This window comes from Microsporum canis, genomic scaffold, assembly GCF_000151145.1.
Source record: "Microsporum canis CBS 113480 supercont1.3 genomic scaffold, whole genome shotgun sequence".
NCBI lineage: Eukaryota > Fungi > Ascomycota > Eurotiomycetes > Onygenales > Arthrodermataceae > Microsporum > Microsporum canis.
Genome location: NW_003299167.1, coordinates 59,793 through 84,477, shown reverse-complemented (window position 1 = coordinate 84,477; position 24,685 = coordinate 59,793). Strand labels below are relative to the sequence as shown.

The 24,685-nt window shown below is 50.1% G+C and overlaps 12 protein-coding genes across 12 annotated transcripts; 5 read left to right on the top strand and 7 right to left on the bottom strand.

Moving 5' to 3' along the window:
* Window positions 1-19: 19 nt before the first annotated feature.
* MCYG_02867 (conserved hypothetical protein) lies at window positions 20-2,408 on the top strand (the record flags this gene model as incomplete). Its single annotated transcript, XM_002847315.1, has 6 exons — window positions 20-108; window positions 170-288; window positions 389-761; window positions 819-1,290; window positions 1,531-1,611; window positions 1,785-2,408. 6 exons carry the CDS (start codon window positions 20-22, stop codon window positions 2,406-2,408), a joined length of 1,758 nt encoding a protein of 585 aa, XP_002847361.1.
* A 969-nt stretch (window positions 2,409-3,377) lies between these two features.
* Window positions 3,378-4,424, bottom strand: MCYG_02866 (haloacid dehalogenase-like hydrolase domain-containing protein 1A; the record flags this gene model as incomplete). Its single annotated transcript, XM_002847314.1, has 3 exons — window positions 3,378-3,417; window positions 3,507-4,153; window positions 4,239-4,424. 3 exons carry the CDS (start codon window positions 4,422-4,424, stop codon window positions 3,378-3,380), a joined length of 873 nt encoding a protein of 290 aa, XP_002847360.1.
* Window positions 4,425-5,858: 1,434 nt separating this feature from the next.
* MCYG_02865 (protein kinase domain-containing protein) lies at window positions 5,859-7,536 on the bottom strand (the record flags this gene model as incomplete). Its single annotated transcript, XM_002847313.1, has 5 exons — window positions 5,859-6,040; window positions 6,095-6,335; window positions 6,456-6,805; window positions 6,867-7,159; window positions 7,277-7,536. The coding sequence occupies 5 exons, from the start codon at window positions 7,534-7,536 to the stop codon at window positions 5,859-5,861; spliced, it is 1,326 nt and encodes a 441-aa protein (XP_002847359.1).
* A 306-nt stretch (window positions 7,537-7,842) lies between these two features.
* On the top strand, window positions 7,843-8,824 carry MCYG_02864 (conserved hypothetical protein; the record flags this gene model as incomplete). The annotated part of the gene is made up of 3 exons (XM_002847312.1): window positions 7,843-7,932; window positions 7,989-8,642; window positions 8,723-8,824. The coding sequence occupies 3 exons, from the start codon at window positions 7,843-7,845 to the stop codon at window positions 8,822-8,824; spliced, it is 846 nt and encodes a 281-aa protein (XP_002847358.1).
* A 605-nt stretch (window positions 8,825-9,429) lies between these two features.
* On the top strand, window positions 9,430-10,462 carry MCYG_02863 (conserved hypothetical protein; the record flags this gene model as incomplete). Its single annotated transcript, XM_002847311.1, has 2 exons — window positions 9,430-9,456; window positions 9,524-10,462. 2 exons carry the CDS (start codon window positions 9,430-9,432, stop codon window positions 10,460-10,462), a joined length of 966 nt encoding a protein of 321 aa, XP_002847357.1.
* A 251-nt stretch (window positions 10,463-10,713) lies between these two features.
* On the bottom strand, window positions 10,714-11,627 carry MCYG_02862 (short-chain dehydrogenase/reductase SDR; the record flags this gene model as incomplete). The annotated part of the gene is made up of 3 exons (XM_002847310.1): window positions 10,714-11,222; window positions 11,317-11,419; window positions 11,460-11,627. 3 exons carry the CDS (start codon window positions 11,625-11,627, stop codon window positions 10,714-10,716), a joined length of 780 nt encoding a protein of 259 aa, XP_002847356.1.
* Window positions 11,628-12,138: 511 nt separating this feature from the next.
* On the bottom strand, window positions 12,139-13,515 carry MCYG_02861 (serine/threonine-protein phosphatase PP2A catalytic subunit; the record flags this gene model as incomplete). The annotated part of the gene is made up of 6 exons (XM_002847309.1): window positions 12,139-12,211; window positions 12,279-12,351; window positions 12,420-12,953; window positions 13,026-13,131; window positions 13,207-13,248; window positions 13,366-13,515. The coding sequence occupies 6 exons, from the start codon at window positions 13,513-13,515 to the stop codon at window positions 12,139-12,141; spliced, it is 978 nt and encodes a 325-aa protein (XP_002847355.1).
* A 562-nt stretch (window positions 13,516-14,077) lies between these two features.
* On the bottom strand, window positions 14,078-15,294 carry MCYG_02860 (conserved hypothetical protein; the record flags this gene model as incomplete). Its single annotated transcript, XM_002847308.1, has 2 exons — window positions 14,078-14,969; window positions 15,110-15,294. The coding sequence occupies 2 exons, from the start codon at window positions 15,292-15,294 to the stop codon at window positions 14,078-14,080; spliced, it is 1,077 nt and encodes a 358-aa protein (XP_002847354.1).
* A 1,062-nt stretch (window positions 15,295-16,356) lies between these two features.
* MCYG_02859 (conserved hypothetical protein) lies at window positions 16,357-18,504 on the top strand (the record flags this gene model as incomplete). Its single annotated transcript, XM_002847307.1, has 2 exons — window positions 16,357-17,579; window positions 17,670-18,504. 2 exons carry the CDS (start codon window positions 16,357-16,359, stop codon window positions 18,502-18,504), a joined length of 2,058 nt encoding a protein of 685 aa, XP_002847353.1.
* A 443-nt stretch (window positions 18,505-18,947) lies between these two features.
* Window positions 18,948-21,230, bottom strand: MCYG_02858 (actin patch protein 1; the record flags this gene model as incomplete). The annotated part of the gene is made up of 1 exon (XM_002847306.1): window positions 18,948-21,230. The coding sequence occupies one exon, from the start codon at window positions 21,228-21,230 to the stop codon at window positions 18,948-18,950; it is 2,283 nt and encodes a 760-aa protein (XP_002847352.1).
* A 479-nt stretch (window positions 21,231-21,709) lies between these two features.
* MCYG_02857 (ser/Thr protein phosphatase) lies at window positions 21,710-22,477 on the bottom strand (the record flags this gene model as incomplete). The annotated part of the gene is made up of 1 exon (XM_002847305.1): window positions 21,710-22,477. One exon carries the CDS (start codon window positions 22,475-22,477, stop codon window positions 21,710-21,712), a length of 768 nt encoding a protein of 255 aa, XP_002847351.1.
* A 696-nt stretch (window positions 22,478-23,173) lies between these two features.
* On the top strand, window positions 23,174-24,328 carry MCYG_02856 (basic proline-rich protein; the record flags this gene model as incomplete). The annotated part of the gene is made up of 1 exon (XM_002847304.1): window positions 23,174-24,328. One exon carries the CDS (start codon window positions 23,174-23,176, stop codon window positions 24,326-24,328), a length of 1,155 nt encoding a protein of 384 aa, XP_002847350.1.
* Between the last annotated feature and the right edge of the window lie 357 nt (window positions 24,329-24,685).

Here is a 24,685-nt window from a genome sequence, read left to right as displayed (position 1 = left end):
AAACTGTTGGCACTTCAAAATGAACCACGACTATCTTTTTACCGAAGAGGAAAGGGCAAACTTCTCGCCGCAAGAAATAGCTAACCTGATGGCCCTGTGCAACTATATGTGAGTATCATATGATCTCATTCTTGAATCAAGGTCTCCGTACTTACCATTATTTGAGTAGGAATGGTATCGAAACTTCAGCCGTTGCAGCCTCTGAACAGGAGGGGGACTCCCAAGGGCAGCAGTCTGCAGAATACAAGCTAGAAAATCAAGCCAAGGCTATGGAAGCCGACACCCAGGGTATAATTTTTCACAATCCTTTAACAGCTAATCCACTACATTTTTGATATTTATGCTATAGAATGTTTGTTTTATCCGCTTCTAATACTGAGTTATGCAGGCAATATCGAACATAAAGACGAACATCCAGCTATGGACAGTGTTGCATTTGATTTTGACGATTTAATTAACCTCACCGGTTCCCCAGATCGGATGTCTGACGCTGATTTAGCCCCAAAGCACCAGCAGGCACAGAGTAGTTATCAAAATGCTCATACCTCATCTATTTCCGAAATGGCTCATCCTTCGACCATGTTACCCGAAACTATTCTCGGAACCAAGGATTCAGGGTCTGTTACTTCTGACGGATGCGGGCAACTAAAACAATCCCCGCCTGATTACGGCATGGATATGGTCGCTGAGTCCATGCGGGATCATCCCTCTCCCCAAGAACCGAAGGACCCATCAATCCCACAAATGGCGGCTTCACATCCGTATGTAAACCAAAATTTCACATGTCCGGAGATAACGCAAGCTCACCAAGTTACCAGCATCCCCCAGCCAATAACCAATTATTCTGGGTCTCAAACGTATGCCGCAGTGCCGCTCCCTCAACATATCCATATCAATAATACTGTGCCTTCTGGCCCTGCTCCTTTGGATGGAGCTTGGAGTGCTGCAGATACCAATAAAAATTCGGGGAGGAGGGAAGGAACCTTCAAGGGAAACTCACCAACTATCGAGCCCAAGGATGAGAGAGCCAATCTTCGAGACAGTATTGAGCCAATTGTCCTACAGTTTTCGTCCTCGAAAGATGCCAATGGCTATCGTCCAGATAGGAGGCCAATGCCAGTCGACCCTACGGTTCCACGTACAGTTTCAGAGCAGAAAGAATGTGTTGTCAGCCTTATAAAGGCGATGAAAAGTTTTGAATGTGCTACGGACAACTGGGGCATGATTAAGCCATTTGCAAACCGGAAATTTAGTGATAGAAAGATCGAAGTATGCTGCTGGAATATCTTGGTAAGTTGGCTATAACTAGAAATTATCATCAAAATAACTAAGACTAACTTATATTATCAGGATTGTTGCGTTCTCCGACAAGATGTTGGCCCGTTCCTCACTCCTGAGGAAGAATCATTGAAGAATAAGACCAAGAAGAATAAGCAAAACTTTGCTGAGCGTTTTCAAGATATGATTCGCATTTTAAAGGTAAATAGTAGCGTCCTGAATATTAGAACTATGAGACTGATACCTTAATAGACTCGCAAGACGGTCTGCCGTCATTTATTGGATCCTTACTATCTCCTCCAATTTGTGGATGACCCAAGTTCATGCCTAAGTGTGAGTTCTCTTCATTTGTTAATTCCTTAATTCTTATAAAATAAGGGTGAAATCTGACCAAAGTTCAGCGTGTTGATTCCAACAAAAACCTCAATGCTAAGAAAAAACAGGCCATTGATGCGGGAAAAAAAGTTATGGCCAGTAAAGGAGCTGACGATGAAGGAGCCACTCAGGATGGGGTACCTCACACTCTGGCGAGCCCTTTCGCTACCCCTAAACATGAAGACGGGACCGCCAGCAGCTCTTTTCCTTCGAACTCGGGCCTGAAAATCATTCCGGGAGTTGAAGCTCCACACCCGGCCCAACAGCCAGTCAGGTTTCACCAACTGAGCCCACAAGCCAGCCCTATGATAAGTATGCAATCCCCGGCTGCTGGGCAATCTGTGCCGGGTCCATCAGTAGTCTACCCAACATACCCAGCCGGCAACTTTGGTGCTACGCCATTCATTGGATACCATCCGGGTCATGCCTATAACTCTGCTCAGGGAGCTGCTGGAAATATTGTCCAGACCCAGGTGGGTACGATGGTAAATGCACCACAAGTTAACGCTACTTCTCCTCCAAGATCACCATGGAATCAGGCGTATTCCAATACTATGCCATCAGCACAGTACCAAATCTCTCCAAGGACTCCAAGCATGCGCATGCCTTCCACAGTGTCTAAATATCCCACTCCTCCAGTTTCTAGCGGGTCAACTCCCTATTGCCAAGCTAAGCTGGCACACAAGGCATCTCGAAAGAGATCAGCAGATGCCTCTGACAGATCAGAGAGTCCCGTGAAGAAAGGACGCTACTAGATTTCTTTACAGGATCAAACTTTGTGTTGTCATCATCAAGGGTGATGCAGATACCGCACAAATACCTTTGTCTCAACTCTCATTCTGTTACCATATTTTCTACCTTTTAAATACCGACAGACCCTGATTGAAAATCCACTAGTGAAAACCAGAGTCTGGCTCCATGCCATAGACTAAGGATATGCCATATCCCGATGGATCTCTTTCATTTATAGCCGCTCTGGCTTTTATGATTCTCATTGTATCAGCTGGGGTTTTCAATACCTAGGGTGTTAACTCAGGTTTCTTAGAGATCGCTTTCCTCTGCTTGCATTCACCGCAGACACATCCATACCGGCCAGATATGCGGACAACTTTACAACGTGGTATAGATCCCATTGCCTCTCCCCATCAATAGGCTGGAGGGCTAGAGAAAATTCTTCTTTTCTTTTCTTTACTTAAATACCTCTTTCAGTTTACACCATAGTTTCTCATTTCTTTTAATACCCTGCCGATTGCTTCTGCCCCTATTTCTCGGGAATGCCAACATTCAACTTTCCAGGCAAGGCTCAACAGATAGAACCTACCGGGTATCTGCATGCTTCCTTAGGATATCCTATTATACCCTCTTTTATTTCCTCACTGATATTCATATGGCATGATTTCATAATGTCTGCCCAAGGCTTTTATGTTAAAAAAGAATAAAAAAAAAGGTCTTTGATACTTTAGCGCAGTTGCCTTTATTTGATTTTAAAATCCCCTTTGGTTCTGTTGGACCCAACTTCTGTCATTCCTTTTGGTCAAAGAAATTTAACCTAGAGCAATACATCTCCAGTAGCCACAATACAGATTGAAAACTATTATTTAACTTGTAAAACTTTGGACAAATTCACAGTATATCAAGGATTTTATTTTATAAGTAGGTTACGTACTAGAGCGGGCTTTTGCTTCCCACATTAAATCTATCGGCATCATAAACGTTCAAAAAGTCTATTCTTTAGGGTACTCGGTATCGGCTGGCCGGTCTGGTCTGTAAACGGGGAAGTCGTAGTCATGTCATCATGGAAAGCAGAGTTAAACGAACGATTTCAAGCTACCTTGATTCCGTATTTCTCATACGGGAAGTTTTCTAAGGTGCGTACCAGTTGCCCCCAGCCGTCGTTCAGGCTACCGGGCTTGCCTGAGCTGAGGATGGCAGAGCTACCGTGTCCGTTCTGCTCGGGGTCCTTGTGTGCTCCCGTTAGGCCAGCGAGAACTTCTGCTACTTGATCTTTATACACCTCAAGCAACCCATCATATGGACACCAGATGACTCTCATGCCAGCTCTGCGGCCGGCCTCCACGCCTGGAACCGAGTCCTCGAAAACGAGACACTCTGCAGGGGTGATCGGAGGCTCGCCCTTCGCCTGGATTTCCTTATTGATGATATCAAGAGCCAGTAAATAGATATCGGGAAGCGGCTTCCCTCGTCCTGGTGCTATTCTGGGATCGTCCCCCACGATTATTCTGGACCGGGGGAACTGAGAAAAGAGGTCTGGCAGGTGTGACGTTTTGAGCTTGAAGTTTGTTGTTGTAGAAGAGGTTGCTAGCGCGATGTGTACGGGCGGAGAATTCGATGCAGCGCGGGACAAGTTGCTAATGAGCTTCATTACACCGGGAAGCGGCTGTGTATTTGGGAACTGTGGCCGTTGCAAGGCCGCAATCTTCTGCTGTAGTTCTTCCTGAGAGATGGGCAACTGGGCCCATCTTTGAAATACTTGGCCGGACTGTAGGCATAGAGGTGATAGAAGGGTGTATTAGTTTATATGTACTTCCGCCTGTCAAACTGCGTCCTGAAAAGATAGAAGGTACCTGTGGTTGGGGACGGCCTTGCAGCTGCGCCTTTATAGACCAAGGCAGGTTGGGTTTCCCATATTCACGCAATATCTGGTTTATCACAAACGTGTAGATGTCTTCAGAGTCGATAAGGAGGCCGTCCATGTCAAAAAGACATGCTCTAACGGGAGGAAGCCTGTAGCACAAGCTATGGTTAACCATCATCGCGGGGGGAAGGAGTACAAGTGAGGTTCTTGTCTGTCAACTTACTCATCCTGAGCGGTCATGATGGTAAGATCTAGCTGAATATTATATATTATTCTGCTTGCTGGTTGTGTGTCTCGACAGACTGGCAGCTTCAAGAACTGGCAAGCTGTGTTTTGATATTTGATATTTTGATATCTTCTATTTTTTTCCCCCTTAAAGGCTAACTTTATCCACGCTTAGCCTCGGCTAGTTTGTATGGTCCATAAGTTAACTTGCGACAAATATATGAGTTATAAGTTAATCAATTGGATAGTGGAGAGAGAGAGAGCATAGCACATGCAAGGACTATCTCTAATATAATTTATATTACATCCATCTATTCTTATCCGGCGAGTTGGGTTGTCGGGTCAAAGATATTCCGCCTGGTGTGAGATCCAGCGCCCGCGCCCATGGACGGGCCCAGATATGGTCCACGGCTGTGTTGGCCCAGAAACAAATAATATCTAATCACAGGATGTCTTCAAGGCAATTACATCTTTTAGAGTAGCGAGTCAGCTAGAGCGAGCCGTGAGGTATGCCGTACCCTAGTTACTCGATGTTAGTTATCAAGTAGCCTACCCGGCACCCTCTATAGTTAACCAAGTAACAGTTCTGTTATAGAAATATTTCAGTGGGACTGATGGAGTTAACCGCATCTATCTTTTAATATCCGTTACCGTGTACTCAAGAACTCGGTGAAGGTTCATTCTCCACCAAGAGATAAGATTTTGATCAACGAGCGGGCACAGGCAATAAGGTACCATTGGGCAGCTGAATAAGATTTGTCTAATTAACTACAGCGAATGAAGGGGCTATGTATGTTTTTGTATTTTGACATTCCAGCTATATATAACCGTGTATGGAGCAAACCGCCCGTTGCGGTCCGAAAGCGACTACAACGCCCCCCCTAGGTAGATTGAAGGAATGGTGGGCGGTGCATGGTATCACTTGACGGGCGGGGTCGGTTGCCTGCATCACCCTTGGTTTGATAAATGTCATAAATCCTGCTCTAATATTAGCAAACTGTCCTTGGGAGCGTTTGCGCCTTGGTTCGGCGCATAAATTCATTGCTGACATTGGCTTAAAACTGGCCACTAAAGCATATTTCATCAGCTAGATTTGCGGGCGCCAACCAAAACCACAGAAAGTAATCACGCCCATGTTTATACATGAGGCATATAGAGACCTGGCTGGCTTGTTCTTCAATTGGAAGGTGCTCTGCATTAGCCCTTAAAACTCCCACCCTGAGCACTTAGCTTGTAATCTCTTAGAAATAACTCACGGCGTTCAATGATAGTGGAAGGAATAACCTCAACACTATGCTCGCGAACAGATAGAATACTATAGAGATAGCCTGAGAGCGGATGCCCTATAGAATTTGCCTCATTTCCTGAGTAACCGAGCTGTTGGTCAACCTCGAAGTTTGAGAAACGGATGATTCATTAGTTCGCGAGCTGTCTTCCTCTCCTCCGGGAGCCAGGTGAGCATTTCTCTCACGAAAGATAGAAATGCAGCTCTTTCTTTCTCTTCTAGAAATGGGGTTGTGTCCTCTAAGACTCGAGACGGGATAAGATCATTAGAGCAGAATTCACCTCAAACACTGTTAGTATGCGAGGCATTGAAATACAAGATAGTTGTTAACTCACCTTCCGCATTGAAAAAAGGGCCATCAAAGAATTCTTGGGAATCATTGCAGAGTTTGCCAATTTCATTCGTGACAGGTTGGGGCCAGTTGTGTTCTGACATGACCTTCGATTTCGCGACTAATGCCTTGGGAGGCGGGCCGAGTAGGGCAATCATTTCAGCAAGGTGCGACTTTGCGTCGTACTGGCCATTTGCATCAACTACCTGTTGGAATAGCTCCTTGCTCCCAAGGATATTCCACAACTTCACCAAACAGGGTTATTAGCATTACGCACCGGCCAGTGAGTTTAACGGAAAGGGTGTACGAAAAATCCTCTGTTATTGTATGCATCTATATCCAGCGCACAGTTTCAGGGGTCTTACCAGCACACCAAAGTTCCAAATATCTGCCTTAGAGTCCCAGCCGCAGCCAAGAATTACCTCAGGGGCACGGTAATGGTCAGGTTGGATAGGATAAATGCCAAGGTGCTCTCCTACCACTCCATTCCGAGTAGACTGTTGGTCAAGTCTGATAGCAAGCCCGAAGTCTGCTATTCTGGGGAACATATTCTTGATATCTTTCACGTCGAGTGCACCGAAGTCATTATGACAGCGGTAGACAGTCCGGCCACTCTTGTCATCGACTTTGTATTGCATCGGCCGTTTTCGCTTTATAAAGTTGGTAAGAATGTTGTCGTTCTCAAAGCACATGAGAATATTATCTAACTTCAGATCTGGCGGATAGGTTTAGTCCTTATACGATCTGGAGCAGGCGTAGAGGCGATAGGCACTCACCTGTGTGGACAATTTTGCACTCTGAGTGAAGATAATCAAGACCAACAAGAAGGAAGTAGATATAGGCTTTCGCAATGGGCAAAGGAACCTGACGATCAACGAAACGCTTCTGAAAAATCCAGAGAGGCTCTCTCATCGGTTCATACACAAGGCACATATGCTTTCCCTCTGGGCCAGCTACTTCGAAGGAGTCCAGGCAAGTTCGTAGAATCACGTGCCCACGGTGCTCGGGATTTCGCTGTGTAATGTGGTTTTCAGTCTCTAGCTCATGCCGGGCGTCATCAGCATTGTTGCTGTTAATTAGCTTCAGAGTCATTATTTGTTCAGATTGCCATTTCATCCTCAATTGTTTCTTGTTAGTCAATATGAACCAGACAGATACTAATATGGGTAAATGGATGTTTAACTACCTTAAAATATTTCGGGCCAACCACACAGTTGATTGTGATCCCCAGCCAATTTTGAAAAGTAGTTGAAATTTTTTGCCGAGTACTTCTCCCGGCCTTGCTGGGTAGAAAGTTGTTGGATTATACCCAGGACTAACCTCCTCATCGACAAGTTCCTGCTGGGGAATTGGAGACCCTGGGTTGGGCGGTACCTGCCATAGTGACTTTTTGACGGAAAACATAGTACGCCGCAATTGCAACGTGAGCCGTCGAAGAGGTGACATGAGGCCGAGTTTGAGGTTCTTATGCGCTACCAAGGCGGGTGGCTGGCTAAGCACAAAGTTTCGGCCTCGGCTGGGAAGGGACAAAAATGTCTAATATCCAACAGGCCTTGCTCCTTCATCTGGGGTACGTCTATCTATTAAGCGCGAACAACTCTGCGCTTAACGCGTCTGCATGAGATTAAAGTTAAAGCAGCGAAGGTTAGAAGGAACCGAGATTAGTCATTAAAAAAAAGTGCCCAATTTGGAAGGACGTTGAGTTACAAACATCTTTTATGCTGCGAGAGCAACCACGCCGAGTATTACGCCATGCCAGAGTCAACCAAAGACAAAGATAGAGATAGTGATGAGGAGGAAGAGGTCTTTCACGATGCTCGTTTCCCTCCAGGCGAGGAAGCTGTGCGTGTACCCAAATCCCATTCACACATGACACTCTCGCTAAAAGGATCAAACAGGAGCTGCTAAGCCAGTCTCATAACCACAAAGCGGCTGCGAATACGCTATTTGCTTCTTCTTGCTACTCGGAAGCTATCTCTACCTACGATCGAGCACTCTCTGTTTGTCCAAATTACCTAGAGTTCGAGCGGGCCGTTCTACAGAGCAATATTGCAGCTTGTCACCTAAAGCTTGAAGACTGGAAGGCTGCTATAGAGGCAGCAACTTCTAGCATATCATGTCTGGATCGTATAATACCTATCGAACCGCGTGTTACGAGCTCACCGAGAATGAATAAAGTTTCGAATGGGACAGCCAGCGACACGACGCTAGAGGAACACAGGTCTGCCGCACAGGTCGTCGAGCTGCCAGAAGATGCAAGTCTGGAGCTAGAAGATGAAGTCCTTAACCAGTTGAAAGAAAACGACACGCGTCGGGAGGACATGATGCGTATACGGGCCAAGTCTCTGATGCGGAGGGCGAAGGGAAGGATGGAGTTGGGCGGGTGGGCAAATCTTCAAGGTGCAGAGGAAGACTACAGAGCGTTGCTCGAACTTGGGAACCTCCCTTCACACGACCAGAGAGTTGTGCGGACAGCTTTACGGCAGCTGCCTGCTAAAATAAATGAGGCAAAGGGCAAGGAAATGGCCGAGATGATGGGTAAATTAAAAGATGTGAGCACTCACCAGGCACTATCGCAGCGATGCTTCCACATGTTCGCGTCCTGTCTAACTGAAACCTGTGTTACCTGTAGCTAGGAAACGGAATCTTAAAGCCATTCGGTTTATCTACGGATAACTTCAAGTTTGTCAAGGACGAAAAGACTGGTGGCTATAGCATGGCCTTTGAGAAATAATCTCAGCATGTGTCATCTTGTCCTCGGATTTATCTCTCTGGCACCTTGACTATCGCGTGCTGGGCAATCTCTGTCATACCGCCCCAGGGGCTTACTTCAGGGGCTTGCTTATCTTCGGAGTATCTCACCAAACATCATCGTCGTAGGGACTCCGGCAAAAGGCCACATGTTTTGTCAACTCAATAAAGCCGTCTTCTAAAAAAGAAAAAGCGAAGCTTTGGATAACAGCTTCTGCTTATGTCATGATCGTGGTCGGCGAGTCGGTTTGTGTTCTCGCCGACATCCGACATAAAGGCTCCCACGACATATCAACAGTATCACCAGATATGTCACTCTATCGTTCGACAAGCTAGAGGGGTTTTCCTTTTACCAATTACCATTAACCCGACGATAATCTACAAGGGGCCGGCTTCCGAGCTCGTAATGAACGATGGCACTTTTAAATATAACTGGAAGCGCATATCACGCAGACTCCTGTGATATTTTCATTTTTTTATCAAACATTATTAATTTCTTCTCATATCTGTGAACCAAGAGAACTAGCTATTTCTTTTGCTACTTGAAAGTTTTGCCGAAGAATACCTGGAATGTCGAGCCACCAAGGTATGGGCCATGGGCCTAACGGCGGCAAGGTAAGCTGGAGCAATACCTATTGCTTTAAAAATACTTTGAACTGAGCACTCTATAACTGTTGTATAGCCTGATATGATGATGCCGGGTCCTCCATACCCTCCTCCCGGCGCTGGACTCGGTGGCCGCTCGACTATCCCGGTGGATGTGCCCATAAGTGCCGTTTTCATTGCGATATTCCTTACGGGAGCCATCTCTCATTTCACAATTTTTCGAAGGAACCTCAAACGCAACTACAAGTTCATCCCATCTGCAGCTAGCGGTGGTTTTTGCATAGCACGTATTGTGGCTAACGTCCTCCGCATCGCCTGGGCTACCAAACCGATGAACGTGAACCTTGCAATTGCTGCCCAGGTCTTTGTCGCTGCTGGTGTCTTGATACTCTTCGTGCTCAACCTGATATTCGCACAGCGAATGCTACGCGCTAGCCATCCTACCATCGGTTGGTCTCGGCCCGTGTCTTATGCATTCAAGTTACTGTACATTCTCATCGGCTTAACGCTGGTAACTGTCATCACGGCAACTGTTCATAGCTTCTTCACCTTGGACACGACTGCTCGACGAATTGATCGCGACCTACAACTTTTTGGTGGTAGCTTATTGACTTTTGTCGCATTCCTCCCGCTGCCTATCCTTACGTTCATTCATATAGTACCGCGGAGGCAGCCAATTGAGCAATTCGGGTCGGGATCGTGGTCAGCTAAGGCTATGATAATAGCCATTGCGGCTTGTCTACTAACCCTAGGTGCTGGCTTCCGTATTGGAGTGAGCGCCTCGCCTCTACGACCGGCGACCAATCCCGCATGGTACCATCATAAGGCATGCTTCTATGTCTTCAATTTTGTCCTCGAAGCGATGGTTGTCTATATGTTCCTCTTCGGCCGTATCGACCGCAGATTCTTCGTTCCCAATGGTAGTTCAAAAGTAAGGAACTACTCCGACAACAGAATAGAAGAGAAAGCAGCGGACAACGGCGAGGCACGACGAAGCCAAAATTTCTTGTCTTGAAGCAAGGTTTACCATGCCATATCTTTTCTTTTCATTTCTTTTTTTTTTTTGCTTTGCATATCGCTCTATCCAACATATTCCTCGTTCTCTCGATATATTTCATGGACACAACCTTTTCTGAAAAGTTTATAACGACTCATAGAATCCATGTTGATACCACACACACTATAATGTATATGTACATATCTATTTTAATTGTCATGTTACGCAGACATTTCCTTCGGGCCAACTGTTCAAAGAACGTTGTCTTCTCAATGGTCTTCAAGCTGAGTGCTCAAATACCTCGATCCACCATCGGCCACAAACTCGACACCGGTGGTATAAGTGGCGTCGAAACCCAAAAACAAAGCCGCTTTAGCTATTTCGGTAGGCCTTGCGATCCGGCCCATCGGAGACGTTTTAGCTCCGATCTCTGCAAAAGCCGCTTTATGCTCCTTGGACGCGCCTATGATTCCCATAGTTGGTGTATCAACAAACCCAGGGCTAACTGCATTGACTCGGATACCTTCTTTCCCTCCCTGTCCACCGGCCAACTCAGCCGCGAGTGTTTGCACGAGCGAATATATGGCTGCCTTTGATGCAGAGTATGCAGCCATGCCTGGGATGGACACGCTGGCTGTGAATACAATGGAGCCACCGGGCCGAATGTATGACGTCAACCGTTGAGCGATGAAAAAGGGCCCGTGGGTGTTGGTATTGAAGTGCCTGTCAAAGTCCTCTTCGGTTACGGACTTGAATGGAACAAGATTTGCATACGCAGCTAGATTTGAAATATCCCATTCAATTGAAGCCAGACATGGCTTTATATAATTACACCTCTCGGTGCTTGCTCTGTCAGCTATTGCAATAATTACCCCACTGATCACTATCCTCCCTACCCTGATTTTTAATCATGATCACTCTTTGGATGTCTGCAAACCTCGTATACATATAAATGAGAAAGTCTTGGTGGATTTGCTGCCGATTTTTGGGGTGTTTGGTAGTTTATCCTGTTTGCAATGTTTGCGTTGGTATTTTGCGCTGTTTGTATGGTTTCCTTAGTCAGCAATCCCAATGTGGAAGTAGGTTGATATCCCACAACAGCTTGAAGAGAAGAAGATATAGAAGAAAAGGAAGGATGAAGGCTAGGAGGAAGGCTTGAAGTTCTAGCTTGTTCTACATCCATATAGCATCAAGTGCTGACATATGTTGGCCAGGACTACAAAGATATCTCCTTACGATGTCTTACTCAACTTTGCAGTGATATCAAATACGATGCAATATTTAGACCAAACACATATCATACTCATTTGCAACTCTAGTTCTTTTTCGTTCGGAAGTCGGGTATTCTAATTCTTTTTGTTTCAGCAAGTCACCTCTTCCTTCCCCTCCCCCTTATTTTTTTGTTCGACATGGTCCGTTAGAATCCAGCTAGAGAACCGTTCCCTCCTCATCAATCCACGGCGGGAGGAGTTGATTATGAAACAGAAGAAGGGAAAGGGTCATGGCTAAATAAGTAAAGGGAAATGGAGTATTAAACGTGCCGTGTACAAGCCAGTCATCGGTAGCAACAACAAGGAGCTAGAAGTAATCCATTGAAGTTTTGGTGAGCTCAGGAGGTGAACCACTGCACAAGGGCAGTGGGATGAAGTGGACTGCAATAGGCTTTCAATGTATTGAGGTCATTCTTCTCGTATCTACAGGAAGTAGTCGGGCGTGCGACGGGAGACCATTGGTTCTCCTGCGCGAGGACAAGGGTCGAATTGGAGGCTTGAGACAGTCAGCCACAAGAATATAAACATAAGGGGGGGGTAAGATGTGGATTCAATTAACTTACAAAGTATACTTGAGATTTTCGTCTATTTCCATGATCGCAGCTTGGTTCCCGCACCTATAGCAGTAATTTGGAGCTGATGTTTACCGGTAGGTTAGCATTTCTAGGAGGAAGGTTAAAATGGGAAACACAGATAAAGCTTACCAGAGAATATAGTTACTACATTCCGATCCTGAGACCAATTATAGCCTTCCATCACTAGCTGATGTGCTCTCGCGACCAGGGTCAGGCCGTTGTTGTGGTTGAAAGCCTCTGAGATATCCTGTCCAAAGGTATATCCGGCGCCACGAGGAGAGATGCCCCAGCCGCACCTGTCGTCTGGGTCGCTCCAGAGGAGATCACACATGGGGCCTTCATGTGGGACTTCCTGTATACGCTCTAGGGATCTGATATTATCCAGCGTATCGATTGAAGGACTGAGTCCTCCGTGAAGACAGAAGATCTGATTGTCGATGAGAGCGGTGAGAGGGAGGAAATCGAAGAGATCGGTAAAATATTTCCAAACATTTGCATTGCCATACTTGCGCAGGCATTCGTCGTAGAAACCATAAACTTGCGTTATCTGACGTGATTCGTGATTTCCTCTTAAGATTGTGATACGTCCGGGGTAACGGATCTTAAGGGCAACGAGAAGGGTGACTGTCTCGACGGAGTAGTAGCCACGGTCGACGTAGTCGCCTGTATCATGCAACATGTCAGACTGGTATAAGCTCGGTGGGAAACGTACACGACCGGTCTATTGAAACTTACCCATGAACAGGTAGTTTGTATCTGGATTAGGGCCACCGATCCGGAATAACTCCATCAAGTCATGGAATTGGCCATGGATATCTCCACAAACTGTTACTGGACATTTCTGCACCAGCCAAGGCGTCAGTATCCCTGGACACGCACTAACCGGACCGTCAGACGAGGGGAGCTGCAGACATACCACTGGCTGAACGTTCGACTCTTCCTGTAGGACCTCCCTAGCCTATTTTCATGTGAGAATAAAACAAACCCGGTTAACCTCAAGTTACGAACAAGCGACATGGAAGAACGACGAGAACAAAAAACAAGTGCTTAGGCAAAGCAAGGGCGTGTATCCCACCCGATCACATAATCTCTGAACATCGATCTCCGCCAGCTGTTTGCAGCTCATGAGGCTCTCGATCCAGCCATCTAGGGTTGGTATTGACTCTGGGTCGGTGATCAGAGAGAGGCCGTGGGGTTCAGGGGATCTCCCTGAATCAATCTCCATCTTTCCTTCCATTAAGTCAACGGGGCGACAGCAGGTAGGGAGCACGACAGAAGATGTAGCTTGCGGCGAGCTGGTGGTTGTTCAAGCAGTTCGCCGGCTAGTTGGTTGGTCGGTTGGTTGGAGGGGAGAGAGTAGGTGGTCGCTTAATCTGGGGGGGGGGTGGGTTTGTGAACGAGAGGGACGGGATATGCGGTAGAGCGCGGTCAGGACGGGGGACGAGGGTGCTCGAGGGAAGGGAGGAAGAAAGAGAAGGTGAATTGCTAGGCTGGTTCGACACGGAGCTATAGGGAGATGTTTCGCAGTTGTTTTGTAGTTTGTGTATTGGCTTCGACCTTTGTTATCCTGGCAACATATAAAAGGCCTCTTTTTGGGCGTTTTCGATGGTTTGCTTTTTGGTTTTTTTTGGAAGCGCCACAAAGTCAAGCCACCTCACATGACCTGCCGCTTACCTACATTATTTATAAACAGAATAACATACGTATATAGATATAATAATACAGGGGGAGATGGAATGAAGAATATATTACAATCTGCTATTTTTAAGATGTGGCAGGCCAGGAGATCATATTATCCCGCCGCCGAAGCCGCCAAAGCCGCCAAAGCCGCCGGACCCTGGGCCAGGGCCTCGTCCTCGTGGGAAGCCTGAGCCAGAGCCCGGGCCTAAGCCACCATACGGTCGACCGTCACCAGGGCCGACGGGGTCATACCTTGCCCCAGGCGGTACCTGCAGGTCGTAGCCGCCCTCCCCTCGCCCTCTCCCGCCGAACATAGGGTCGTCAAAGGTGGGATGCATGCCTCCTCCGCTGGCTAGGCCTCCCGCCGGGCCCAGGTGCCCTCTCAGCGGATCGTGGGGTGCCAGCCCCTGCGGATAGAGATCTCTCTCACCTATGTTCACTGGGTGCCTCCCGCCTGGGGCCTGGAGGGGGCCTCGGGGCCCGCTGTTGATCTCATGTTCGTCCTCGAACCCGGGAGGAGGGAAATCGCCGACACCAGCAGGAGCGGGTTCACGAGTCGGAATGAGCAGCGGGTCGTCAAACGGATAGGGGCGAGTAGGTCCTGGGCTGCGGTCGTCACGTAAGGGGCCTCTGGATGGGTACTGCTGGGCAGCCTGCTCTCGCAAACTTCCGTGTGTGCCGCCGTCACCACCGGCCTCCTGTCCTTCCTTTTGGTTTGGCACCAGTCTTTGGACGATGTTCTCGTCAAACAGGCCGACGAGCGCATCAAGACGGGACTGTGATACAAAGAGGTTGGCAAGGGCTTCTGATGATGCCTCGGTGGCGGCCAGGGGAAGGCTAGAGTCAGATATGAAGTCGCCCGTGGGGATGTCGAACGATGTTGTCCTGCCGTTGAACAATGCGAGGGCGTAGACAACCGTCTTGTTTCCCAGCCGGTCGACCTGGAGGAGGTATTCAGACGGCGAGTGCGGGTGGGAGTATCTGAAGGCGTATGCCGACCTGTTCAAGTTCCAGTCCCTGGGCAGGACACCGTCGCTCTCTGCTTCCAGCGCTTTAGCCAAGGGCACCGATCACCAGCAGCATATAACAAGATCAGGGATCGTTTACCTGCCCGGTGGTCCTCTCCCAGCCCGATCAACCTAAAGTCAGCTGCAACCATGGACGCATGGCCGATGAGGGCCACCGTCTCCCGGGCGTCGTTCAACCGGTGGCCATCCCCCTGGGGGAGGCTCCGTGATGCGGTAGAGATGACAGAGCTGGGTGTTAGCGTCCTGTCTGAACTTCCTGGCCGGCCTGATGCTCCAGGCTGTTTGGTCATGGTCATCTTGCCTGATCCTCGCCTACTTCCTCTTGTTTGAGTATTATAAGACGAAGCCTTTCATGAAATAACTGCGATGCTCTCTTCCTCTTTCTTCTCTCTTCTCTATTCTTATGTTTTGTCTTCATGACGTAAAGAAGACCCCCACCAGCTGACTAATAGGATATATATGCACGTGATATAATTATTACATAAGCATTCTTTTTAGTCATCTAAGGGATATGATAGATGAACACGTGACTACAGTCTTGTAAGACACAACGGAGGATCCATCTATACGCCTCAGATCAAGGATCGGGCAAGATTTGCGAAGCGCATCGGCAGAATATATAACTCTTGCGTGTGTGACCAGGAATATAGAAAAGAGAATGTTTGACCATCACCGGAACATTCGCCCCTTAATAGGGGGCTAAGACCAAGAGAATCGAGTAATCCGGCTCAGGGAGATATTTCTGCGCTGTATCTCTCTGGAGTATCCAGCATAGAGCCTGGTTACACGAATCTTAAGAGTAACAATGCAAGCTGTGAAGAGAATTAGTATTGGTATGACGACTATACGGTGTGGTAAATCTTAGCTGTGAGGGCTGTCAGTTTTTATTTATTGTATAATTGCGTGGAAGCCACGGATTGGATATAGGCTTAGAAAACTTAGCAGATTTCCCTAAATCTAGTATCATTATCTATTAAAGATGCTATAACCAGATTCCTCCTAGTTAATTGTAATATCTTCGAAAAATGCATCTTATCCACAAATGATTCTCTTGAGCAACAATATTCTGTTGATGTTTGAATAAACTTTAGCGTTGACAAAAAGGGAAGTAGATGCCAAGACACGTCACGTTATGCGGCGCGTAGCAAAGGGACGTCAATATTTTACGCCCTACAATCATAACAACCACTAGTTATCACACAAACCTCCTTGGCCCACTAACTCTATGTCAAATATAACCAGTCTCTCTGCCACCAATTGGCGCGAGCTCGCCTTTTTGGCCGAATGGCAGATTTTGACACTCTATTATACTCTCTAGCCTTGCTCCGGGGTCTTCTTTGCTCTAACCTGTGTTAAAGATGGACCTTAATTCTCTGAGCAAGGAAGAGCTTATAAAGCTATTGGATGCTCAGACAAAGCGTGCCGATGAGGAGAGAAAACGCGCTGAAGAAGACAGGAAGCTTGCTGATGAGGAGAGAAAACGCGTTGATAAAGCAGAAGAGCTAAACCGACCTACATCATTTGAAGAGTTTTTGATTGCCTGCCATATATATATTTCGGTGCCGATTACGGTGCAAACGAATATTGCCCTTACTACAAAAGGATCCATAACCGCCCCGACCGGCCGTTATTGCCCAACTTTTCTCGAATCTTGGGATTTTCATTCTGCCCAACAACCGCTTTTTGACGAGGCCTATAAATTCCTCCACCCTTCCAATGCCCCAGAGCTGCGTGTTTTCCCGCCTAGACAAGTTTTAGAATACCAGGGACGTATTGCATGCCGTCACCCGCTAGGAAGCGAGGGTGACTTACAACGTCATCAATTCCTGGAGGTAGAAAACCCCATATACGATACCATCCAGGCATTAGCCGCAATACCAGCGGCAAGAGAAAGATTTTCTCTTGCTGATGGTATTGTATTTGAAAACCACTTGAATTCCACCACAGAGGTACCATTGGATGGTGAGGTGCCTGTTATCCCTCGAACCGTTAAGCCGGATCAGAATTGCATATTTCATCAAGTCAACGGCGAACGAAACCTTATATATGTGACAGAATACAAGGCTGCACATAAACTTACCGATGACTTTATCCGTAGCGGTCTTTACCGGATGAATATGTACGAGGAAGTTGTTCAGCGTGCTATACTACCTGATAAGGATGATAAAGATGGAAATGCGCAGTACAACGCTGAAAGGCTTACTTGCGCAGCTTTGACCCAAACATTCGATTATATGATTAGACAGGGACTCGAGTATAGCTGTCTCACCAACGGACGAATCAAGGTGATGTTAAGGGTGCCAATTGATAATCCGGAAACTCTGCAGTACAGCATCCTTGAGCCTAGCAAAGACGCTGAGCCAGAAGATGACCAGAATGGTTTCCGCTTTCCCTATACTGCTGTTGGTTGTTATCTAGGCTTAACGCTTTTGGCACTTGAATCACCGGAGAGAAATCAGGCCTGGCGGAATTCCGCACAATCAAAACTGAACAAATGGGAAGTGAATTTTGAGAAAATATTACAGGATATCCCTATGACTGAACGCAAGATTCGTCCTAGCCCTGCGTACAGAGCGCCAAGGTATCCTATTAACACCCGCTCACCGTATCTGCTTCGGAATCGCAGAGCACGCCCCACTTTCGATGCAGATACACATAATATTGTTTCTAGAGGTCCGGGGTCACCGCCAAGCGATGACGAAGCGGAGGGTAGAGAGCCACCGTCTTCTCCGCTACAGGCTATCGAGCGCAGAAAGCGACAGCGGACATCAACAATGGATTCTCAGCCGTCAGGCTCAGGACAACCGACCGGCTCACAGAATCGTCCCTTCTGTACACAGAGATGTCTCGGTGGGCTTGTTTCTCGGTTGCCTTTCGATCCCAGATGTCCAAATATCGAGCTACATAAGCGTAATTCCAAGGGGAGCCTCCACCCGCTATCACTACCTAAGGCACTCGCTCTCATGGAAAATCAAATAAACGACGACCCAGATAGCTGCCGCTACCTTAAGAAGGGAGGAATACATGGCTCAATCTTCGCCCTCACTCTGAAAGGATACGGCTACACATGTATCGGCAAAGGAACAAGCTACAGGAGCAAACATGAAGCTCGCATATACGGCCTTCTAGCACCCCTTCAGGGGACCACCATCCCAGTTTTCCTCGGAGACGTCCACTTCACTAAATCCAAATATTTTCTCCTCGATCGTACCATCGTCCAACTATCATTGATGGCCTGGGGCGGCAAATGTCTATCCGAAGCACCGCCTCCGATCGAAAAGCAGGACTTAGCCGGCCGCGTAAAGCAGGCACAGAGAGAATTACTTTCCTACAAAGTTGCACATCTCGATTTTGAAGACCGGAATATACTCTGGAACGAAGAAATTCAGGGAGTGATGGTTATTGATTTTGGGCGGGTTAAAGTTATTGAGTCTCTGAAGCGAAAGGCCGATGCGGTGCTGGCTGATATATCGCCCAATTCGAAGAGGTTCAAGGTGCCAGCGTGAAAATGTGCGATGGCGGAAGTTTCTCCGCGAGGGCAGTATTATATATAGACTAGGATGAGCTCTCTTGTCTCCTGATTCTTATCTCGCCTGGTGCGTTGATAACGAAGAACCCCCGTTCTTTGTATAATAGGGGGATACTGCAGCGTATTTTTCGCTGCTCTGCCCTTAATTTTGGACAGACTTTCTAATCCAGTAAGAGAAACATAGATACCTCTATAAGCCCCGTATTCGTGGCTTTTTAGTAGTTTTACTATATAGAGTAGTCTTTCTATGTTATAGCTGTCTACTATCTAGAGTAGCTTTTAGAATAAACTTAAAAGACATCAAAAAAGGGTCGAACATAGCCAATTTCTGGTCGATTGAGGCCAAAGTAGATAAAAAAATAAGGGGTGTATTCTACCACGTAAGGAGACTGTGCTATGCTCCAAGCTCGACGGCTGCCTTCAAACCTCCCTCTGGGCTCTCCTGACTAGTTCTAAGCACGGCTGTTCCACATCTCCGCCATCTCTCCAACTGTACAGAGGCACCCCTTCGCGGTCAAGAGTCTCTTTGGCCCGCTCCCAGCGCCTCAGCCACATCTCTTCTCGTTTGTTGAGACCGCCGGCCTGTCCTTCAGAGAACTGGTATGAGTTTGTCCGTCTGAACGGTGCAGGAGGCATGGAATTTGCCCTGTTCATATCGTTTGCGGGTACGCCCAGCGAGCCTTGGGATCCGTCAAGAGTTGGGGAGGATGAACCTGGGACTGCGGAGGCTGGTGTACTGCCTCTCGTCGGGGCAGAGAGGTTGGTTGCGGTAGCGCTCCGGCGTGGAGGAGGAACGGGAGGCGGGGCGGGCTTTGCCTTTGGGGAGGAAGCAGGGGTGGTCCTGTTTGACGATGATAGAGGGATGGCATTGGATATACGCTCGGCGTACTCCCTGGCAGAAGGAAGCTGGCTGTACAGGCTGGCAGCTTGGTTTCTGAAGCTGCTGACGTAGCTGTCGGTTGACGGGCTCCGGGAGAGGGCGGCTGGGCTGCCAGGGCCCGCGGGTACGGGTTTCCTGTTGGCTGTCGAAGCTGCGGGAGTAGGCTTGCTGCCGGTGCTACCGCTCTTGGGGCAGACCGTTGCAGAGCGAAGGCCCGCCGGTTTGGCTGGCTTGGGCGGTGGCGGTACTGCGGAGGAGGAAACTGGCTTCTGGATGCCGGAAATATCTAGTTTCGGCACATCGTCATCGCAGTCGTCCAGGTCGATGAGGTTGCCCATGGGGACCACCGTCTCTTCTCGTTCGGGTTTCCTCCGTAGCGGCAGGGTAGGTTTGTTCTCGGGCGTCTTGAGGAGCCCGCTAAAGTCGATGCTGGAGTTATTTCGCTTTCGTCTCTCCAGGCGAGGGTTCGACCCCTGTACGGAAGGGGTGGTAACATCACGGATGAAAATGCCCAGGATCCTGCCCTTGTTTGCCATTGCGAGTTCGGTGTACACCTCGAGATCGACTTCTCCGCTGTCGCCGACGAGGATGAACTTGCGGTGGGGGAAGTCTTGTATGATCCTCTCCAGGCTCGGCCGTTTCCTCTCTGCGGTGGGCTCGAAGATCCCCTGCAGCATGCCAGAATACTGCTTCAGATGGAATGAGCCGGGGGGCAGCCCGGCGAGGGAGAAGTACTTCTTCAGAAGCGGGTATAGCTGCCACGGCGAGTTGGAGACGTAGTGGACGCCGACCCCCATCTCCGCGAGTTTGGTGTACCAGTCACCGACACCGGCGATGGTGAGGTCGTTTAGATTGCGGACAAATGTGTTGCGGAAGATCTCCTTGGCCCCGTCCCCAATGGCGGAGTGTTTGATGGTATCGTCTATATCGCTGATGAGGCTGATGCCGCCGGGGTCGGACAGGCTGACCTCTTCGGTTGCGGACAGGTGCTCGGCCGCGAGCACCCGGATATGGGTAGGAACAAAGTCGAGGGAGGCACGGAGGATGAACTGGCCACTCGCGTTGGTCGAGATGGTTCTCGACTGGCTCTGGGTCTTGTTGAAGAAGAAGACGGTGACGGGGATGTTGACGGCCGGGGTGGTGAGGAAGGGAGTCAGACGCTCCATCAGCTGTGCGTTGGCGGCCGCCATCTGTTCGGGGGACAGCTGTTGCTGCTGTTGCTGCTGTTGTTGATGCTGCTGCTGTTGCTGCTGCTGCTGGATGCTCTCCTGGGCCATGTTCATGATGGAGTCCACCTTTTGATTGATGGAGGCATCATCCTGGCCGGGCGAGCCCTCGACGTCCGAAGAAGCAGCACTGGGAGTCTGGATGCCACTCAGCCGCCTGGCCAGGGCAAGCAGTATGCGAGTCTTTCTGTTCATGGGGCCTCGCTGGGGGGAATATATCCATCCCCGGGCATCGACCTCGACCTCGACCTCGACATCGACCTCGACGGCGGCGGCGGAGCCTGGGCTTCCGGTCCTCTGGCAGCCATCCTGCTCGTCACCGTCGGCTGAAGAAGACCGACGATGGACGGCGTGGCGTCTTCCGTAGCTGGGGAAGAGTATCATCTGCTCGTCTCCACGGACGGAGGCTTCGGTCTCTGGGAAGCCACCGGGCATGCCGGGGCTGCTCGCCTCCTGGTCTTGGTATCCTCTCGACCAGCTGGCCGAGTAAGCCTGTCGTAGGTCGTTGGCGGCCTTGAGATAGCCCAGCATCCTCTTCCGTCTTCCGCCGCCGTTCCCGCTGCCATCTTCCATCCGGGCGCCGGTAGAGCCTGACATTCCGCCTACTGTGTTAGACCCATGTTTTATCGGTCTTGTGCGGGGGCGAGGGAAGAAGAGACCCAGGAGCCCTGTCCGGCCGGCAGCTCGTCTCTCGAGGGCGCGGGCCTGCCTCTCGACGATGGCCCGGTAGATGCGAGACTGCAGATGGCCTTCGATGCGTAGACGTAGCGACGGTGCGAGGGAACAGCCGCAGGATGGCCAGTCTCTTTATCTACCGTTCTGTATTAGTGTATGCCAATGTGTATGCCGTTCTATATCTTGTATGCCGTTCTGTATCTTGTATGCCGTTCTGTATCTAGTGTATGCGTGTCTTGTATGCTGTATCTAGTGTATGCGTGTCTTGTATGCTGTATCTAGTGTATGCGTGTCTTGCGTGTCTTGTATGCTGTGTGTATGCTGTGATGTCGGTTCCCGGTTAGTCTATCTTATCTATTCTGATATCGACTACAAAGTATGTACAGTGCGGCAAAATAAAACTACAGCGAATAAACGCGCCCCGGACAGAAAGTGTCCCTGGGCGAGAGGTAGTAGCCCTTCTGGTTGGCGATGACACGCACTCCGCCGAGCTCGAAGTCGCAGTTGTAGTGCGTGTGGCCAAAGGCCCAGGCGGTGACGGCGGGGCTGGTCCAGCACGGCTGGTCTCGCAGGTCGGTCGCGAAGCCGGAGGTGACTGCGCTGCCGGCGTACCTGGGGTCGACGGCGCGGGGATCGAGGCTGGGGGCGTGGTGGGTGAAGATGGCGATGCGGCGGCGCGGCTCTCGCTGCTCGATCTGGCGGACCTGGGCGTTGAGCCAGGCGAGGTCGGCGCGGTGGGCGCGGTTGTGCGTCTGGGTCGTCCAGCCGGTGATCGTCCTAAAGTCGGACATGCGGGCGGCGACGGCCTGGTCCTGCTCGGGCAGGATGTGCGAGTAGAGGGTGCAGCCGAGGACGGTCAGCGTGTCGGAGACGTCGTGCCTGGTCTGCGAGAGGAAGACGAGGGAGGCGGGCGCGTCGAGCGAGTCCTGGAAGGCCTGCACCCTGCGGCGGGCGGCGTCCATGGTGAACGACTGGGGCTCGTGATTGCCGAAGAGGAGGAAGACGGCCTCGAAGCGCGAGAGCAGCTCCTCGACGTAGGGGAAGAACTGGGCGTGCTCGAGGTGGCCGATGTCCCCCAGCAGGGCGAGGTAGGGCGCCGTCCGCTCGATCTCGAAGTCGTACGCCGGGTGCGTCTCCAGATGGAGGTCTGATATTATCTGGAAGTTCATGTCTCTATATCATGTGTATGTGTATGTATATGTGTATATCATGTGTATGTTGTTGTATATGTGTATATCATGTGTATGTGTGTGAGGATGTCGATGCTAGTCAGATAGTAACATGAAACGGCCAAGGCGGATGGCAGAGAGAGACAGACAGACAGGAAGGAAGAGAGAGAGAGACAGACAGAGAGAGTGTACAGACTACGGCTTCATCGCTCGATGAGGGTGGGCAGAAGCTGAGTAGTAGTATATAGGAGTATAGGAGTAGAGTAGAGGTAGAGTAGTATATAAGAGTAGAGAGTAGAGTAGTATATAAGAGTAGAGAGTAGAGTAGTATATAAGAGTAGTAGGGTAGGGTAGATAGATTAGTGTGTCTAGTGTGTAAGTCTTTAGGTTGAACTTCTTTGACTTTGCAACATCAACACTTCAACCACCAGACTTCGACAGACAGCGAGAGACACCAAGACAGACACAGAGAGAGAGATACAGAGAGAGAGACAGAGACGGACAGACAGAGAGAGAGAGAGAGAGAGAGAGAGACTCAACGGGCTGACGGAGAGTGGCGTCCCCCGCAAAAACGCGGTGACATGACTCTGGGGTAAAAAGGGGACCACGGGAAGCGCCTGGCGGTATCCACGGCTGAGAGGAGAGCGGACAGAGAGGAGAGCGGACAGAGGACAGAGAAGGCTGTGAGAAGGCGGCATGGCGGTCGACTCGGTGTCTGAGGAGAAAGGTCGACAGGAAGACGGGCAAGACGAACGAGACGGGCAAGACGAACGAGAGGACGGTGCACGGCGGGATGGGAGAGAGCCCTTCCTGCTGCTGTCACCGACCCAGCATGCGCCGGCGAACGGCCTGGCGATGGACGGCTCCTCGCACCAGAGAGGCCACGGCCATACCCACGCCCGATCCCGCTCCCTGGCGGCGCCGTCGAGCGCGCCCGTCATGGCCAGGGCGCACTCCTCCCCCGGGCTCGACTCGAGAGGCAGAATCGTCTTTCCCCGGAGCAGTCCAGGCAAGGCCTCGTCTCCCGTCGCTGTCGGTTACGGGGCCCCTCCCCTTGGGCCCCAAGAGCTCCCCTTGCGTCGTCCCAGTCCGCTACGGACCTCCTTCGAGGGCCAGGCAGAGCATCATCATCATCATCACCACCAGCAGCAGCACGGCGGTGGACACGGGATAACGGCCATCTCAGAGCCCATCTCAGAGCAGCCGGAGCTGCAGGCCTCGCCGGTATCCTACACCAGCCATCCCGGTAGCGGTGGCAGCACCATGGCCGGCAGGACGGGGAGCGGCCGTTCAGTCTCGCCGTCGTGGTCCCCGGCCGTCCACAACACCCTTCCGCGTGTCTCCCGGCGTCGACCGTCCTCCCCCTTGCTCCCCAACTACACGTCAAACGGCCACGCCGGCGTCCTTGCTCCCACCTCGTCCGCGTCGTCAGCCGCCTCGTCCCCCTCGTCACGGCCCTCTCCGCTCATCCTGCCCAAGTTCAACGAGCCGTACCCGGTCTACCCCTTCTCCCTCGCCTCCTCCATGCCCTCCACCCCGACCAGCATCCGGTCTCGCTCCCCCAGCATCTCCTCGCTCGAGACCATACCGGACATCCCGGACGCAGAGGCCGCCGCCATCGAGGCCGACCAGATCGCCCGTCTCAAGGCCGCCGCCGACAGGGCCGATGCTGCAGCGGCTGGCGGCTTCCTCGCCTCCTCTGCCGACCTGAAGAGACGCAGCGCCCTCGACATGTCTCCCTCCCTTGGCTCCCGCTTTGGCTCCGGCTGGGCCGACAAGCGGAAGCGCTGGAGCGTCTGCGGCGCCGAAGGCAGACAGGACCTCGACCTCGAAACCATATGGGAGGACTAGCCTCAAGGACGGTCGCCCCGTAACCAACCATAGCCCAATCGCCTCATAAGACCAATCAAGGCCGGTCGTGGGAGGACCACCGCAATCAGTGCATCAGTGCATCAGTGCATCAGTTACCTTTTTTTTACTTCTTCTTTCATGCGTTAGGCCTGTCTATTTCATTTCCATGGCGTGTTATCTCCTGGGTTTCTGTTATTGGCGTTTTCTTTCCCTCCCCCTTCTGCGTCTGCATGTTGGCCGTGTGTGAGATTTGATACCCGCACCCGCCTTTGAAGCCATCATCACACCATGTTTTACGACCCCAGCATACTACGAATGACCACCGCTAATTCTCCTTTCTTATCTCTCCCGGTCACC